The sequence below is a fragment of the Rutidosis leptorrhynchoides genome, chromosome 4 (genome assembly GCF_046630445.1).
Source record: "Rutidosis leptorrhynchoides isolate AG116_Rl617_1_P2 chromosome 4, CSIRO_AGI_Rlap_v1, whole genome shotgun sequence".
NCBI classification, from domain to species: domain Eukaryota; kingdom Viridiplantae; phylum Streptophyta; class Magnoliopsida; order Asterales; family Asteraceae; genus Rutidosis; species Rutidosis leptorrhynchoides.
The window spans coordinates 231,159,813-231,179,943 of record NC_092336.1 but is presented as its reverse complement, the minus strand read 5'-3'; the positions used below and the strand labels follow the sequence as shown (position 1 = coordinate 231,179,943).

The window sequence follows — 20,131 nt, the reverse complement described above, 5'->3', positions numbered from 1 at the left end:
ACAGGATGTGTGCCCAACAAATTAAGAAGATCAAGTGAACCAGTAGAAGCGAACCAGCATGGCTGGTTGCAGCATACAACACTTAGACAATTATGCTCTATTATAAGAATAATAGTATTCTGTGTGGTCTACATCAATTGTACTAATCAACAGAAGTTGAAAATAAAGTTGAACAGAAAAAGACACGCTTCGGCGGTGTGACACTGCCAAAAAAAATTTTATACGTGGCGGAAGCATTTATTAATCAATTACAAAATAAACTTCATCCATTGTTAATACAGTACAACCAGTGTCACGAGTCATTTCAACAAAATACATGTTAACTGGAAAAGATATCATTACATTAGTTTTACAAAAGAACACCGTTTAAACAAAATATAACCACATCAGAGTTGACTCCTGTCAAACATAACATTACCATGCCCGTCTTCTCCCAAAAGCACTATATACAAAAGCTAACAACCTGCAGGGAGGAGATGGAGGGGAATTAGCACGAAGCTAAGTGAGTATGACTAACTACAGGCAATAGTATACAGGAACTGTCATACTAATCATGTCACAAAGTCTAACACACAAACATCACCCAAGTGCCGTCTACATAGACTCTGGCGGCTCATCCAAACCATTAACCACCAGCTGATCGGACTAGGGCTTACCAGAAGTTCCTCCACCACCGTGTGTATATATCTAATCCACACGTGACGGACGCGTCATTCACATATATATACACCTCGATTGTCTAGGCTACCACATGAGGAACCCAACTCGCAGGTTGATCTCTCCTACCGAGGCTACCACACAATAGGGACGCACTGGGCTCCAGCAGACAAGCATCAACTAACATGTAGTCATCACAACGTACTAACCAACCACAACAGTAAGTATATCTAACAAGCATGGCAATTATAATATAACATGTTACTCTATACTATGTTCTCCAGTTAGTCCCACTCACCAATTACCAGCAACCAGCTCAGATAATCTACTACTAAGCGGCTTCTTTATCCATATCACCTGAACATAAGGCAATTCAAGTTAGTTACTATCTGTTAACACCAAATAACAAAGTGCAGAAATTTTTTTTATCAAAAAGCGTCCTCTAAAATTTTGTGCTTAACACTTGTGCATTTTCAAAATTTACATCATGATCATCAAAATACAAACGGGCAGCATAACGGCTAAAAATTAACACTTAGTAAAATATTTCACTGCCAAAGACACTGGGTCGACTGTCAGAGACAGTCGGCCGACCGTCTACACTCACTCGGCCGAGTGTCTAGCCACTCGGTCAATGGTGTCTCACTGACACACTCGGCCGTGGGTCATACGCACTCGGTCGATGGTCGAGTCGGTCGAGTCGGTCGGTCGAGTGTCAAGAGACACTAGGCCGACTGTGTTTATCTGCAGAAGCTGAAGAACAAGGTGACGGGTTTCACCCAAAATCGACCAATTCTTGCTATAGAGCTCGATTATGACCTCAAAACTGACCAAATCGAAGACACTAAACATGTAGAAACATAAACCCACAATATTTGGACTCAAACAATATCAAATCCAACCATTTTGACCCAAATTACACACTTTATAAAAACTTACACAAAAACCCAATTTTCTCAACGATTAAAGCATGAAAACTTGTGATTCTTACCTTGATAGAATCAGTAAATCACAAGGAACACAAAGATACAAACGATTTGAGATCAAGAACAAGGATTAGAATTTAGGGTTTGTTAGGTGAAAAAGATGAAGAACGAGATGTGTTTGTGTGTGTATTCTGGAAACCAAATGAAGAAATGGAAGCACTAGTCATCTTAATTGAGTTAATTCCCATACTGTGCAACACACGGGTGTTTATTAGTTATCTGATATCTTTTGTACATAATTGGCAACCCAAATGAAGTCTAAATTAAATAAACAAACATGTTCTGTGACCCTTGTCACAAACTGATCCTAACCACATCATTATTTAATAGTAAATATTCAATAAAAATAAAAGCATATAATAACACAATACTAACTTAAGGGCAAACTAGTAATCTTACAGCTAGGCCCGGTTGAGGATGTTACAAATCTACCCCCTTAAGAAGATTCCGTCCTCAGAATCTGGTCAAGGTCAAACAACTGGGGATAGCTCGCCCTCATTAACTCCTCATTTTCCCACGTCAAGTTAGAACCTAAACTGTGCCGCCATTCCACTAACACCATAGGAATATATTTCTTTCCTAGCTTTGTGACCTTCTTGTCCACTATTCTAATCGGCTCTTCTACTAATTTCTTAGTCAAGTCAACTTTCAAATCTTTCAATGGAAGAATCTGACTTTCATCGTCTACTTTACACTTTCTTAAATAACAAACATTGAACGTGTTGTGTATTCCTGCTAACTCTGATGGAAGATCTAAAACAACAGTTTGATCATTCAAAATTTCTTTGATCGGAAATGGTTCAATAAATCTCTGTGCTAGTTTACCACGTTTACTAAATCTGATAACCCCTTTCCACGATGATACCTTCAGGTATACACGATCACCTACATTAAAAATTACCGGACGTATGCACGGATCAGCATACATCTTTTGTCAGTCTCTAGCTGCTTTTAACTTTTCAAGTGCAATTTCAACCTTTTCTGCGGTTAACTGAACAATTTCAGGACCCGCAAATTGTTTCTCACCTGCTTCTAACCAACACATAGGAGTTCTGCATTTTTGACCATACAACATCTCATACGGTGGCATTCTGATACTCGAATGATACAAATTGTTGTAAGCAAACTCTATCAATGGAAGATGCGAATCTCAAGAACCACCGTATTCTAAGACACACGCTCTCAACATATCTTCTAATGTCTGAATTGTACGTTCACTTTGACCGTCTGTCTGTGGGTGATAAGCTGTACTTAGATTCACACGTGTGCCCAAATTCTGTTGTAAACTGTTCCAGAAGTTCGATACAAACCTAGTATCTCTGTCGAAAACTATTGATAACGGTATACCATGTCGACTAACTATTTCCTTCAAATACAACTCTGCTAAATCACCCAACGAAGCGATTTCTCGAGTAGCTAAGAAGTGAGCACTCTTTGTCAGGTGATCCACTATCACCCAGATCATGTCATGTCCCTTATGGGTTCGGGGAAACTTGGTTACAAAATCCATCATTATATGATCCCATTTCCACTGAGGAATTTCTAACTGTCGTAGAGACCCATACGGCTTCTGATGTTCTGCCTTAACTTGCGCACAAATGAAATATTTTTTGACGAAATTTGCAGCATCTGTCTTCATTGTCGGCCACCAATACAACGTTTTCAAATCTCTATACATCTTAGTACTACCTGGATGCACTGTCAATCTAGATTTATGTGTTTCTGTAAGGATTAAATCCCTCGAATCTCCAAGCATAGGCACCCAAATTTGGTCTTTATGGGTCTTTAATCCTCTAGAATCATTGCATAAGTCAAATTTTATTTTGATCATTTGCTCAGTCTTTAGGTTTTCATCATTCAATGCTACTAACTGAACGGTTTTCAATTGATCAACCAAGTCTGAAACTATCTCAATTCTCATAAATCTAACATTTTTGACTGTTTACTTTCAACTCAGAGCATCTGCGACCACATTTGCTTTACCCGGATGGTATTTAATCTCACAATCATAGTATTTAATCAATTCTTGACATCGACGTTGACGCATATTTAATTCTTTCTGTGAAAAAATGTACTGAAGACTCTTATGATCTGTATAGATTTCATAATGTGTACCATACAAATAGTGTCTCCAAAGCTTCAAAGTAAACACAACTGCAGTTAACTCTAAATCATGAGTTAGGGTAATTTCGTTCATGATTCTTCAACTGTCGTGAAGCATACGCTATGACTTTATTTCTTTGCATCAAAACACAACCCAGACCTACGTGTGACGCATCACAATAAACCACAAAATCTTCAGATCCCTCTGGTAAAGCTAAAACTGGCGCTTGACATAACAACTGTTTGAGAGTCTGAAAAGCCTTTTCTTGTTCATCAGTCCATCGAAAGGCTACATCTTTTCTGGTTAACTTATTCAACGGACCTGCTATTTTAGAAAAGTCTTTAATAAATCTGCGGTAATAAGCTGCTAAACCCAGAATACTCTTAATTTCTGTCAGCGTTTTCGGCGTGTTCCAATTCATTACAGATTCTATCTTAGACTGATCTACTTTGATACCCTGTTCACAAATCACATGACCCAAAAACTGTACTTCCCGCAACCAAAATTTACACTTTGAGAACTTAGCGTACAACTGTTCCTGTTTCAAAAGCTCTAACACTAACCTCGGATGCGTAGCATGATCCTTCTCGGTTTTCAAATATATCAAGATATCATATATGAAGACAATCACAAACTTGTCAAGATACTGATGACACACTCTGTTCATTAAATCCATAAACACTGCTGGCGCGTTTGTTAACCCGAATGGCATAACTAAAAATTCATAATCACCATATCTAGTTCTGAATGCTGTTTTCGGTATATCGTTCTCTGCAATACGTACCTGATGATACCCTGAACGTAAATCAATCTTTGAAAAGCAAAAAGCACCCTGTAACTGATTAAATAAATCATCTATTCTTGGTATGGGATACTAATTCTTTATTGTTCTCTTGTTTAAATCACGATAATCTATACACATACGAAGCGACCCATCTTTCTTTTTCACAAACAAAACAGGAGCGGTGAAGAACTTGGTCGAATAAACCCCTTACCTAACAATTCCTGTATCTGAGACATCATTTCTCGGATTTCTAATGGAGCTAATCTATAAGGAACTTTTGAAACTGGCGTAGCACCTGGAACTAAATCGATTTTATACTCTACTTCACGTACTGGAGGTAACCCTGGTAAATCATCTGGAAATTCGGACACAACTGGAATCTAGCTCAAGATTCATCATAGTTTTAGCTCTAGATCTTCATCTCTTTGTATTTGGGTTGTAATCTCCACCTTTCTTTATCTACTTTGAATCTACTGCTTGTAATAACTTTAAGACGATGTTTATTTGTGTTTCTATGTTTATGATTAGTGTAATCTTAGCCATGATTGGCTAAATCTCTTGTGTTTGCTTATATGAATCTCTAATGCAAGTGTTTGCCCCTAAATCAATTGAATGATGTTGTTTGAATGAAATATATGATCAAGTGTAATTGTGTTAGCTATAGATCCATTGCTGTGCATTTGTTTTAGGGTTTACTTTGATTACATAGGTTGAGTAGATCTCTTAGTGATTTGAGAAGTGAATCAATTTGTGCTTCAACACCTTGAGTGATCTAGACAACTAGCTTAAGGATTTCAAGTGATTGTGTTCTTGATCTAGGTTGGTTTTCAATTGGCCTTTAGTCAACATAGTAGTGTTTGATTATCTTAAGTGATTTTGATAGTTGAAGGGTTTTAAGTGATTTCAACCCAAGCATAATCTCAATAATCAATCATGCTTAACTTGATCTTAGAATGCAATGCTTATGTGAATTCGCAAAGTGTTATTTGATTAAGGTTTGGTAGTAATGCTAAACATTTAATAGTTCAACAACTAATTCGATAGCAATTTGGGTAAAACGGGGCAATCCAAGCATAGAGAGGATTAGATAAGTGAACACTACTTAGTTAATTGATTTAAGTTATTAATATCTCGTTACTTGTTATTTGCTACTAGTTTTACTCGTTAAGTTTAAGTTTGTTTAATTTTGCAAGTTTTAGTGTTAATTAAAATCAATCAAAACCCCCCAATCAAACAAACCTTAGGACAATTGATAGTTTCAAATATTCGACTTACACCGATCTCTTTGGACGAACTTGATACGAATACTTACATTAAAGTGCTATAATAACCGGGTTCTAAGTGCTCGTTAGTTGTGTGTGCTTATTTGTAGTGTTTGAATCATATATAAATTTTGAGGGTAAAAGATGTATATCGCGCACAACATCATCCCTCTCAGAAAAAGGTAAGAATTTATTTTTCCAATCCTGGATCCGATTTTTCGCCATATCAATCAGAGATGTAGAATCACGGCTTAAGTAAACCCGCGTCAAATGACATCAGGTTCAAAATATGATTCTTTGCATTCACCAACACATTTGTGAAAAAACCTCGTCCTCTTTGGAATACTAAGAGTAAGCCCTGAACATCTCTTGAACTCATCGAGCGCATGAAATATCAGTTTAACCGAATTAATGTCTGCATGGGAGAATAAAAAAAGGTCATCGGCAAAATAGAGGTGAATAAGTTTCTCATTTTAACACCTAGGATAAAACTAAAAGTCTGCCTCACACACGATGGATATCTAGTTGGAGCATAAGCGAAAGGACTTCTATAACAAGGGTAAACAGCCTCACACACGATGGATATTCCGTTGGAGCATAAGCGAAAGGACTTCCATAACAAGGGTAAACAAATAAGGAGACATTGAGTATCCTTGTCCCAGCCACCGTTTACCTTTAAAGTAACCATACAAATTGCCCTTTATAGCTATGGAAAAAACTGTGGAAGAAACACACTTCATTATCCATATAAACGTAACTTTGGGAAAACTAAAATGAATCATGGCCGATTTCAAAAACCCCAACCAATCGTATCATATGCCTTCTTGAGTCAACTTTAAATTAACATATGGGAATCCCACGATCCAGGTAGCAGTTACAAATCAACTAGAGTTAACAAAATGTTATTTGCGATCCTCCTACCCGAAATAAAAGCATAGTGATTCTCATTCACAATATCTTCCAAACAAGAGGTTATCCGATTCGTTATTATCTTGCTTATACATTTATACAAAACATTACAGCAAGAAATCAACCTATAATTTGATGGACTTTGGGTTTTTGGAATTAATGCAATTTTAGTATGTTTCAACTCGGTTAAAAGTTGACCATTCGTAAGAACTGCTTCACTCCCGAACAAACATGATCACCCACAATGTCCCAAGCATTCTTAAAAAAATGCAAAAGTAAAATTATCCGCTCCTAACAATTTATCATTACCGATATCAAATATAGCATTCATAGCTTCTTCATTTGTAAGTTAGGGGCCGAATCATATGCTGTCTAATCATGTACCAGTTGAATTACTAGTTAATATTATTTACGTATAATAATATGTTTATTTTGGTGGTGCTATGGGTGGTTGGCTCTTTGCTTGCGCAACAACTTCCACCTGACATGCCTTTCGAGTTCTGTTTTCAATGACTTTCGGCTCTTTTATTGAGGCAACATCAAGCATCGATTTAGTGGCGACTTGACTGCCTCTCAAAGCCTAAATTGAAATTCAGGCACGCCTTAAAGCCCATGAAAATTTGATTTTACCATTTTCATGATGTCTCATCCTTATTTTTATTTTTATTTATTTATTTATCAGCTTTTTTTCTTTGCCGGAGGTCCTCTCGGAAGCAAGCTCTCTACCTTGGAGTAGAGAGGAGGGGATGACTTTCTCTTCCTGTGTATGGAAAATTTTTTCTCGACTCGTAGTTGGAGAAATAACTTCTCTTCTATTTTAAGGTAGAGGAAAGATCGTCTACATCTCACCTCCCCATACTTCGCATATCCCATACTTCGCATATGCGGAATTGAGTACTACTGCTGCTGTTGTCGTCGTAATGATATGTTTATTTTGGAAGATATTAGGGGCACTAAATGTGAAGGGTTTACTAAACATTTAATAAATACGGTTGACATACATTTTTTGTCATATACATTTTCTGTAACAGCAGTTTATAAATAAATGCTTATATCATACTGAAAAGTGTAATCGTTACACCAAATTGACTACAAAAAACTCAAACTTCAAATCACAACCTCTAAACCACAAAACATACAATAATGCTTAGACCACTTAGTACGCTTTGACTAATTTTTTAAACTAATCATACACGAAGCTTAAGCATAAAGATATGAACATTTTTATTCGCGAGCCACTACCACCACTTGCTTCCCAACGTTTCTACCTGAAAACAGCCCAACCAAAGCCGCAGGTGCATTCTCGAGGCCCTCAACAACGTCTTCTACGTAACGTATAGTCCCTTGTTTTATAAGGGGTATATTCATTTTCATGTACTTTGGATACAGGTGATAATGATCAAACACAATGAACCCTTGCACGAGCAAACGTTTGGTTATTATATGAAAGAGGTTACGCACTGCCTCCCCTTGCTCATTGTTATAATGCGAGATCATCCCGCAGGCTGAAATACGACCATTTAACCTCATATTCAAGAGTACCGCCTCCAACATCTTCCCACCAACATTCTCAAAGTAAATATCAATGCCTTCTGGAAAGCACCTGAAAATCTAGCATAGTTAAGGAACAATTCAAAAAAGTAGCCTTACTATCACTACCAAAAAAATTTCATTTTTGACGCTTTAAAGCGTAAATAACTTGACATGTTTTTCGACACTTAAAAGCGTCGAAAAGTTAATAACACTTAAAATTTTGACACTATTTTATCACGCTTTAAAGTTTTTGATGTCATATTTTCCACGCTTGTAACTTATCTTCACATTTTTAGGCGAGAAAAAATCATTTAAAAAGTGTTAAAAACTACAAGATTAGTTGTAGTGTATAACAAAATACTTGTTTTGACCATACCCATTTTGACCAGTTACTTGACCCACCCATTGTGCCATCTATAGAGACTCAAGCTAACCTCTTCAGAGCAGCATCCAGATCTTGCTCTTCCTTATAGTTAAAAGCCTCGTCAAATCCAAATTTGTTCTTCAGTAACTCAACCTTGGGTGATGATAGTAACACACATCAACGATTTAGAGGTATAAAAACAATAATCGTCAGGGTTGTGACATTATAATGAAAAGATCCTCGGTAACGGGCATAAAAAATTAGCCATCATTTATCATTTTCAGGTATTTATTAGAATATACTAATTTAATGTATCACCATTATTTAAATGAGTAGAAACTATGGTAAAATGATTTAGAAACCAACCTTTTCTTTTGTACCAGCGCTCCCAACAACATAGCATCCAGCCAATTTGGCAAACTGTCCAACGAGCTGACCGACTGCACCCGAAGCCGCTGAAACAAAGACATACTCTCCATTCTTTGGAGCACAAACGTTATTGAAGCCAACATAAACGGTCATTCCAGGCATACCTAAAAACAAAGAAAGAAAATCAAGCAATCTCTTCTAAAACTAGCAGATTACTATAAACTTGTCATGAAAATCAACATGTTGGACTAAACATTACATATAATATTTGCATAAAAAGTAATTAACTTTGATCTGATGACTATTAAACACATAAAGAGATACATTATATTAAACAGAGAACATACCAAGTATTCCGGTATAATAGGAAAGAGGCACATCAGTATGTTGAATCTTGAATAACGCCTCGGGATTAGTGATAACGCTGTATTCCTCCCATCCTGTAATTCCCCAAACTAAGTCGCCATTCTTGAAGTTTGAATGGCCTGAATCAAGGACTTTAGCTACTCCATATCCAACTATCGGCTACAAGATAATAATTGGTAGATTAGAATAAGCCGATATAGTATATTGATGTCCTTTAATCTAAGTCACAATGAGTCAGCGATAAAACAGCAACATTATACTCCATAAATGACTACTACTAAGACCATTTGTTATGGGATGGGTGGTGTGCGTTGGGTTTTTTTTGGGTTAAGGCTATCAAATAGCTTTATACTTTTATTCTAGTTCTAATGTAGGCTATATACCCAGAAAAATACCAGTGTAAGTCACATACTTTTAAAAAGTGTTCTAATGTAGGCCATTGGTGACCGGTTACCCGCGTGTGCAGTCCCTGAAGCTAACGAACGCTAACAAAGTTGAGATTTAGGCGTTTTTAGCATACGATTTCTTAATGAAAGTTGTTCGAATTCCATCACCTAACACTCGTGAACTAAAATCAAGACCTGAAAATTCGAGAAACGATCCAATTGAATTGTTGAACAATTTCTCACAAACTTTGACTTTTCGATCTGCTGTTCAGATGAATATTAATACGATCTGATGCAACAGGAAGCTTGAAGGAGTAATAGGAACCTGAAACTCTAATCAATTCGATCTATGAATGCTTCTTGTAAACGTTCGTTAGTCCCAAGGACTGCACACGCAGGTAACCAGTCACCAATAGCCTACATTAGAACAATTTTTGAAAGTATGTGGCGTACACTGGTATTTTTCTGGGTATATATTGCATACATTGAAACAAAAATAAAAGTATAAAGCTATTTGGTAGCCTTAAGTCTTTTTCTTTTTTTCTTTTTGATATGTGACATGGGTAAAAAATGTGAAATTATGATGGTGTAGTTTGGAGTCTGGGTGGAAGGTGTGGTGCTGATGTGATAGAATATGATTGGTAGGTTTAACAAGAATAAGGATACAAATAATATATGGAATATAATAAAAGAAAAAAACCAATCACAATGTTTCACAACCCCGTTACCTTTACCGTTGAAAACTCACCCACGCCCTAACTCACACTCCAAACCTACGTCGATAAAACCAGAATGGGGTGTGCCTTTTGTGCCACGATGGACCCCACGCCGTTGGTGGGTCTACATAAAAAATGGTGTGAGTAAAAACCTTGCTAATAGTATACTCCCTGCATCCCAATTTAATTGTCTCTAGATTAAAAACACACAGTTTTTTTTTTTTTAAAGTGACTGTTATGTGTACTTTCTCTTCTACTTCAGAGTATGGAGAACAGGGAACGGATTATTGAAAGTAATCTGTGCACGAGCCTATGCAAACTAGCTAAAAGCGGTAGCTAGCCTGCTTCGTCCTGTCTAGATGTCTTTTCCTTAAACCACTATGTGTTTATCGACAGACCATCCCACCTTAGGGTATCCCCTTATTTCAATTAGAATACCTACCCTAATAGTTCTGAAGCAGGAACGATTCTTTTCCACACTACATTCTGGACGGAAAGGAGATGGTTGTTGAACATCTTCTTAGGCCCCTCCCATTGTACTCCCCCCTTCTTTTTTCCCTCCGGCATGTGCTATCCATCATGCAGTATTACAATGTTAGTAAGTCTTGGATCTAGGAAATGCCAACAAAGAAGCAAGCCGAACCACTTAGTTTTTAACTACCTTTTTGTCCAACATGCATAAAGTAAGTGTGTAAAAGAACTTTACTCTATCATACTTATCTATTTATGGAAGTGAACAATTGACTTGAAGTGAATCTTCTTTTGCAGGTCCTCGACAGGGTTTTAACCATTAGCATTCACATTCGTCAGGTTTTTATGGTCAAAGGACTTCACAAGCATACTCTCGGGATCACCTTCTTAGTTTCGGCCACTGTAACGACCCAACCCGTTAACCAACCAAAAACGCGGAAAAAAAAATTTAAAACTGATCTGGAGGGTGCGCGGTGCGCACCACTGCCTATGCGCGGCGCGTACAAGGCCTGAGACAGTTCTGATTAAAATGTCCATTTTTCGCGAAAAAATCTTCGACTTCCCGACACTTTTGGACCATACGCTTTTCACAACAAACTTATATATGTAAAAGTAACACGAATCAAACATAAAAAATGACGTTTTACAAGCGGGGCCCACACGACCCGAAATACAAGTTTAATACAAGTTTAGAGTTTCGACCACCAAAAAGTTTAAGTTCCAAACTACACAATGAGCATGGCGTTTGGGATTAAACTACCAAACTACCGGTCAAACTCCAAGAGCTACTAAAGCCAAAAGCGTCCCCTAGTATCAAGCGGGATCTCTAGTCCAATACGATGCCCTTACCCTTGTCCAAAACCGAACCTATAAAATGGTAAACAACGAGAGGGTAAGCAAAGCTTAGTGAATGCAATAATTATGCGAATACATATATAATTATACCTACTTGCATACACTTACACCAACCGCAAACATGCTAGCAACACAATTAGCTTATCGTCACATTAACAAGCTATAATCTCCAATACCACAAGCTAGCAACAACCGCATAATAATATAACTCGAAATGATATAATATGCTTACAACACAAGTAACCATGGTCGACCAATAGTACAAGGGAACGGCGCTCGCGAAAACACCATCGGTGTTCATAACATCCATTAGGGCACTTAACACCTCGCACCACTAACCCCTAGGGTGGCACCTTAACACCTCGGCACATCACCCCGAGTGGCATCTTAACACCTCGATGCAACACTCATTATTTTACGGAGTGGTGTCTTAACACCTCGACACTACACTCCTAGGTGGCATCTTAACACCTCGATGCTACACCCGAGTGGCATCTTAACACCTCGATGCTACACCCTTCACGTGAAACGTGGTGTCTTAACACCTCGACACTACACATTTCACGCTACAACAAATAGATACATTATATACCTACGCATATAATTATTCCACTCACCTTAACAATTAGATGACGATTTCAACCTCCACAAGCTTCAAAGCAAAGTACCTAATATAATAAGTACTTGATCAACACACAAGCTAAGTGGACTCAATACTAACACTTACACATGAGCATTTAATGACTTAATGTATTAAATCGCTCATTTATACCAAAACCGCCCAATTAAAGTCAAGACCACCACTAATCACTTTAAAGCTAGTGATTAAGGTCCAACAACACCAACTAATACATAATTAGGGTAATTCATACCCATCTTTCCAAACTAGGTCAATTTATTACCCAAATAACTATTTTAAGACGACACACCCATTTCGGGTCATCCACTAACTAACCAACACCCATTTACTAAATAACTAGGTGTGTTAGCAATTAACTCACCAATTAGGGTTCATAAACATCATTTAATATTTTGAAACCCTAGACTAGTCACCAATTAGTATTCAAGACTCAATTTTACCCAAGAACACCCAAAATCACCAATAATGGGTTTTGTGTTCATCATTTACTCAAACCCTAACCCTTACACTAAATCAAAGTAAGGAAAATAAAATTAGAACATACCACAACTACCACAACGAAGCTAGAGATAAGATGAACGACTTTAATGCTTGAACTTTAACCCAAAACAAGCTCCTTCCTCTTGGATTTAAGCTTTCTCACACTTGAATCACACTCTCTCACTAGGATTTAAGTGGATGAAGTTTGGTGGTTAGAAATGGAGTAATGAGGCTCAACCAAACTGATCTAGGGCCTTTAATTCGTCCATAAGTGAATTTACCAAAATGCCTGATAAGGCTAAAAAGGAACATATATTTCATAGCAAAATCCCCCAAGAAAGACAAGATTTTAGTTGCAATTGTTCCATTTTCAAGTAATATTCGTTTATTTTAAATAAGTGCGAAGACAAAAGGCGAAAACGACGAATTGAAGACACAAAGGTCCAAAAAGCTCAAAAGTACAAGATACAATCAAAAAGGTTCAAATTATTGATGAGGAACGTCTAAAAATGACAAGAGTACAAGTTACAAAACGCAAAGTACAAAATATAAAATTGTACGCAAGGACGTTCGAAAATCCGGAACCGGGACCAGAGTCAACTCTCAACGCTCGACGCAACGGTGTAAAAATTACGAGTCAACTATGCACAAGAATAAAATATAATATTTAAATAATTCATAATAAGAATAATATTAAATAATAAAAAGTTGTTAATTGAGCATAGTTCAGGGGTCATAAGTGAAATTTCAATTTCTAAATTCGCCTATAAAAGGCTTTGTAATCGTAATGTAAAAACACACCTTTTTCTATCTTTTTCTTATTTATCAATATCAATTATCAATATCTATATTCTATATCTCTATCATAATGTTAACTTAATAAGATATAACAATAATCTTAATTTTAATTTTAAATTATGATAATAATAAGATTTATGATAGAGATCGTTTGAGTGTGTAAGTCGAAATTCTGTCCGTGTAACGCTACGCTATTTTTAATCATTGTAAGTTATGTTCAACCTTTTTACATTAATGTATCGTAACTAAGTTATTATTATGCTTATTTGAGCCGAAGTAATCGTGATGTTGGGCTAAAATATTAAGAAGGGGTTATTGAACTTTGGACCATAATTAAGGTTTGGGCAAAAGACCGACACTTGTGGAAATTGAACTATTGACTATTAATAGATGGGGGGTATTGTCTAATTGAGTGACAACTCATTGGAGTCTGTCGAACCTATCTTCAAATTAATTAACCTAATAATTAATAATGATTATGGTTGTCCTATTTAGTGATGTTCATATGGAATCTGTTATAATCATTTAATTAATCAATTGGGTTGGGTAATTGATTATTCATTCTGATCAAGTGGATGAATTAATATTCATAAACTAATTAAAACAGGGGTGGATTACATACAGTGATAACTGGTGTAATTGTTGACAGAAGTGATAACTGCGTCACAGTTTAAATCCTTAATCAGTTGGAATATTTGACTTCGGGTATAAGGGTAATTTGACGAGGATACTCGCACTTTATTTTTATGACCGATGGACTATTATGGACAAAAACCAGATAGACGTATCAAATAAACCAGGACAAAGGACAATTAACCCATGGTAATAAATTAAAATCAACACGTCAAACATCATGATTACGGAAGTTTAAATAAGCATAATTCTTTTATTATATTTCTCATCGTATCTTTATTTACTGTCATTTTATTACTCGCAATTTTATTTACTGTCATTTTATTTATTGTCATTATTTTACGCACTTTAATTATCGTCATTTATCTTTACGCTTAAAATATAGAATCGACAAACCGGTCATTAAACGGTAAAACCCCCCCTTTTATAATAATATTACTACTTATATAATTATATATATTTTGTATAAATATAGTTAAAAATATAGTAAGTATCACCAGCTCCCTGTGGAACGAACCGGACTTACTAAAAACTACACTACTCTACGATTAGGTACACTGCCTATAGTGTTGTAGCAAGGTTTAGGTATATCCCATCCGTAAATTAATAAAACTTGTGTCATATTTTGTAGTATTTTGTATTAAAAATAATACTATTTCGTACCCTCACGCTACATCATCAAGTTTTTGGCGCCGCTGCCGGGGAGCGCTAAAACGCTATATTTTTAATTATAATAATATTGAAATAAAATATAATAATATAATAATATTGAAATAGAATATAATAATATAATAATATTGAAATAGAATATAATAATATAATAATATTTTAGAATATATTTTGAATCGTAAAAGTTTTAAAAAGTCGTATTTATTAAATACTTCAGGGGTATATTATGTAAATTGTAATTAATAATTTCTATCATGTCGCTTTCATGTGAATAGTAAATTAATTAATTTCTTTTCATTTACTATTCATGAATAGTAAATGAATTAAAAAAAAAAGTTTTGAAAAAAAAATAATAATTATAAAAAAAAGTATTAATTTGTAAAAAAAATCAATTTTTAAAAAAAAAAAAAAATTGTAAAAAAAAAAAACGTTTTTTTTTTAGAAAAAAAAATTCGTTTTTAAAAAAAAAAACGTAAAAAAAAAAAAAAAAACTTAAAAAAAAAAAAACGTAAAAAAAAAAAAATTATTAAAAAAAAAAATATATATTTTTTAAGATTTTGTCTATAAAAAAAAATTGTTTTTTTTAGTTTTATTACCTTTAGATTTTTAGACTATAGTCGCAACTTTTAGTATTAAGCTTAGTTTTGCCATAGTTATTTTTACTTCTAGAATTTTTAGGCTTTGCCGTAAAATCCCTTAAGTGCTTATTCCTTAGATTAAGTTTTAGGTGCTTTAGAATTTTACGACGCCGTATTTCGCACTACTTTCTTATTTTTATTTTTCGACGCCTATTTTTCGACCTTTTTATTTTTCGACCTTTTTCGACGCGCAATCTTTTTCTTTCTTATTTCTCGCCATTCTAGTTTTTAGGACTTAGATTTTTTTCTACTTCTTCTCTAAATTTCTTAAAATTACGAAAATTTATTTTAAGTGGTTAAATTGATAGACATCAAAATTTTCTGGTTCGTAGTAATAGTTGGATTTGTACGTGGACCGGGTTATTGGAGCCAAACAGTACTCAATTATATTGAGACCAAACGAATCCTGCCCCTCTGCTGCATCTTTTGGCTATTCGAAACGTGGGCAAAATCAGAAAAGTCTATTAATTGGATAACTTATATAATTTTTCTTTCCTTTTAAAAACTAATAGGATATTCTGTGAATGCACCGAGTAAAACGTTCACCACCTTTCATACGTTCACCACCTGTAACTCGATCAAGACATCTAGCAAATATTGTCGCCGTTGATTTTTCTTTAGAATCGTCATCCAGTCGACCAAGTACTTCAGTTCAAATTTCCGATAACCCAGTTTTTGAAACAAACCTCACAATTGAGAATCCGGAGAATACTCAGGGACAATTCCGAGACCCTGATCCACTAATTATTCCTCCAGAACCACCAATCATTCAAACAGAGATTGTTGAGGAACAAACCATTAAATCAGAATCCTCTAGTGATTCGTATTCAACAAATTCAATCATGAAAAATCTAGAACCTCTAAGTATGGAAGATCGAATGAGGGCTAAACGCACGGGCCAAGGTCACGCCATTATTAAACCAGAAGTTAATGCTCCAGATTATGAAATTAAAGGACAAATCCTACACATGGTAACTAACCAATGCCAATTCAGTGGTGCACCGAATGAAGATCCTAACGAACACCTTCGTACGTTTAAAAGAATTTGTACACTATTCAAAATCCGAGAAGTGGAAGATGAGCAGATCTATCTCATGTTGTTTCCCTGGACTTTAAAGGGAGAAGCCAAAGATTGGTTAGAATCGTTACCTGAAGGGGCGATTGACACATGGGATGTTTTAGTTGAAAAATTTCTTAAACAATTCTTTCCGGCATCTAAAGCCGTGAGACTTCAAGGAGAAATTGCCACGTTCGTGCAAAAACCAAATGAAACATTATATGAGGCGTGGACAAGATTCGGAAGGATGTTGAGAGGATGTCCTCAACACGGATTAGATACTTTTCAAATAGTGCAAATCTTCTATAAAGGCGTAAACATCGCTACACGAAAAGATATCGACATAACAGCTGGTGGTTCCATTATGAAGAAAACCGCAACTGAAGCTTACAAAATTATTGATAACACAGCCTCCCACTCGCATGAGTGGCACCAAGAAAAAGATATTTTTCGTTCATCTAAAGTGGCTAGAGCCGATTCTAGCCATGACTTTGATTCCGTTTCAGCAAAAATAGATGCTTTCGAAAGACGAATGGAAAAGATGAATAAAGATATTCACGCAATACGAATCAGTTGTGAGCTATGCGGTGGACCACACTTATTGAAAGATTGTCACATTGAACCAACATTGGAACAACGAGAGAATGTTTCCTATATGAACCAAAGGCCTGGAAATAATTATCAAAATAATTATCAACCGCCAAAGCTAAACTTCAATCGAAATCAAAACATTCTTTACAATCCAAAAGGACCCGAAAATAACTGGTATAACCAACAAGGTCCGAATAACCAACCAACTCAAAACAACACTTTCAATCAACAAAGACCTGGCTTATATAAACCACAACAACAAACCGAAGAGAAAAAGTCAAATATGGAAGACGTGGTATTCAAGCTAGTTGAATCTCAAACACAATTTATTGAAACTCAAACCCAAACGAACGAGAGGTTTGATCAGTCATTAAGAACTCAACAAGCTTCCATTTTGAATCTAGAAAAACACGTAGGTACTCTTGCTAGCATGATGAGTGAAAGGGAACAAGGAAAGCTACCGAGTAATACTGAAGTAAACCCTCGGAATGAGAATGTTAATATGGTGTCAACGAATTCTGAAAAACCAGCACCAGAAGATGGGAAGGTTTTAGATGTGAGTAACAATGAAGAAGTTACACCACCACCACCACCACCCGAGTATGTAAAGCCAGTGGTGACACCATACAAACCACCCATCCCGTTTCCAAGAAAAGGAGTTGAGTATGAGCAAGTAATAGGTAATAAAGATTGTGATACCTCTGGAAAGAAGAAGAAGAAAAAGAAGAAGAAAGTACAAGAAACAAAAACCGTAGAAATAAACCCGGTGAATACAGTTCCACCAAAACCTCCACCTAGAGTAGGTGATCCGGGTGAATTTATTGTTCCTTGTCTACTTAGTGATTGTGTCATGTATGATGCACTAGCAGATTTAGGTGCGAGTGTGAGTGTTATGCCTCTTTCGTTATATAAGAGATTAGGTGTAGGTAAGTTAAGTCCAACAGATATGAGTGTTCGACTCCTTGATCAAACCATTAATCACCCAGTTGGAATTGCTGACAACCTACCCGTTCAAGTAGGTAATTTAACCTTTCTAGTCGAATTCATTGTCATTGACATAGAAGAGGACTCAAACGTTCCTCTAATTTTAGGTCGACCATTCTTAGCGTCCACCGGGGCGTTATTTGATGTAAGAAAGGGTAGAATGACACTTAGTAATGATGAGAAATCGATCACCTTTATGATTCGACAGTCTAAATATCCACAAACCAAAACCGTTGAACCGACAAAAACGATTGGTAAGAACCATGTTGTTTTACCAACTCCAACGGTAATGCTTAACAATAATAGAACGCCTAAGTGTGGGGAAAATGAAGTAACACCTAATGATGACTTGATAATAAAGAACCCCATAGTTGATACGAAATTAAATAACCCCGTTATTAACAGTTCAATGAAGAAACTTTTTAAACGGGTTATTGATGCTAAAAGTAAGGGAAACTTTAAGTTATATAACCAGTTAGTATCCAATCTGTCGCCTAAAGAAAAGGCGAAGCTAGTTGAATTTGTGGATATTACGGAAAAAGCTGGTCACTGGCTTAAAGCAAAAGTCACAGATATGCAAGTTGATTATGGTCCAAGAGAAATTGACGATGAAGTTAATCACAATTTCGACACCACATCTACCTAAGTGTCGGGAGATTCAAATGTTCTAAGAAAATGTTATCTAGAGTTAGTTGTTCTGTTCTCGTGTAGTTCCGAGAATGGAATCCGATTGGTCTTTTCCGCTAGCAGACACTAAAGAACTAGTTTTCTCCCCCCATTCTGATTTTTTTTATTTTGTAGGTTTTATATGAAATTAATATGCTTTTTAAATTTAAGTTTTGTGTGAATTTAAAAATAAAATTTACTTTAATTCATTAAGTTTAAAAAATGATTTCTAAAATTCGTCGTGAGTTAAAGACTAGGTCGTTGAGCCGAAATTGCTTTACCCGAGGGCGGGGCGACAAATTTTGTTATCATTTAATTTTATTGATCTAAAGTATGCAAAAAAAAAAATATTATATTAATTTTTGAACGTAGGGGTTATATACCAAACTTCAAAAATATGTATATATGTTTGTATTTTATGTACACAACAGGGTAAAACAGCGCACTTTCAAAGACTGTCATTAAGTTCAACAAAAAGCTACTAATTTTGATGACAAGGCGTAAAATATCAAATGTGATGTAAAATAATATGCTTACAAACTGGGTATTTTTAATCACTTTTCTACACCAATCACCCTCATGAATTTATAATTATAGTCTGATTTCATGCAAATGAGGGCATTGCATGAGCTCAAGTGTGGGGAAGGGTTATAAATTCTCTCGGGTTTACACTTAGTTTATTTGCCAAATTTTGTGAAAATTTGAAAAATTTTCAATTAAATGAACTCAAAATCATGTTTATACATATTTATGAACGATGAAAACTAGGTGATAATACCGAAATTATCGTTACCTCGGAAAGGACATAAATTGAGAAACAACCTAAAATGCTTGAATTCATTTAAAATGGAATAAAGGAGAATAAAAAGGCAAAGAAAGAAACTAAGTGTGGGGAGAATGTACCAAGTTATTCAATTAAAAACTATCTATCACATATTTTTGTATAAGATTATTGCAGGTACTTTTGCTTTGGACGATACTAATCAGTTTTACCCGGTTTACTGTAATATATTTGAAAGAAAGATGGATCTACACGATGAATCAATTCCATCATTAAAAGGAAGTAAAGTCTTCCGAAAAAGACACGCGCTTCTTGATTTAGGTCAAGAAGTTGTCGTCCAGACCAGCTGTAGGTTGACGAAAAATCTAGAAAAGTCATCACTAAAATCAGCAGGAAATCCACGGACCTCAGCATCAAACAGGGTCACCAAGT

At 35.7% G+C, this 20,131-nt stretch overlaps 1 protein-coding gene across 1 annotated transcript in view; it reads right to left on the bottom strand.

The window, feature by feature from the left end:
* Nucleotides 1-7,720: 7,720 nt before the first annotated feature.
* Nucleotides 7,721-20,131, bottom strand: part of LOC139843369 (2-alkenal reductase (NADP(+)-dependent)-like) — a 55,838-nt gene continuing 43,427 nt past the window's right edge. The window contains exons 2-5 of the mRNA XM_071833448.1: nt 9,316-9,493; nt 8,966-9,132; nt 8,670-8,752; nt 7,721-8,305 (exon numbers count right to left, since the gene is read on the bottom strand). Of these exons, the coding sequence (XP_071689549.1) occupies nt 7,927-8,305; nt 8,670-8,752; nt 8,966-9,132; nt 9,316-9,493 (807 nt within the window). The 3' untranslated portion in view covers nt 7,721-7,926. The remainder of the gene's footprint in view (nt 8,306-8,669; nt 8,753-8,965; nt 9,133-9,315; nt 9,494-20,131) is intronic.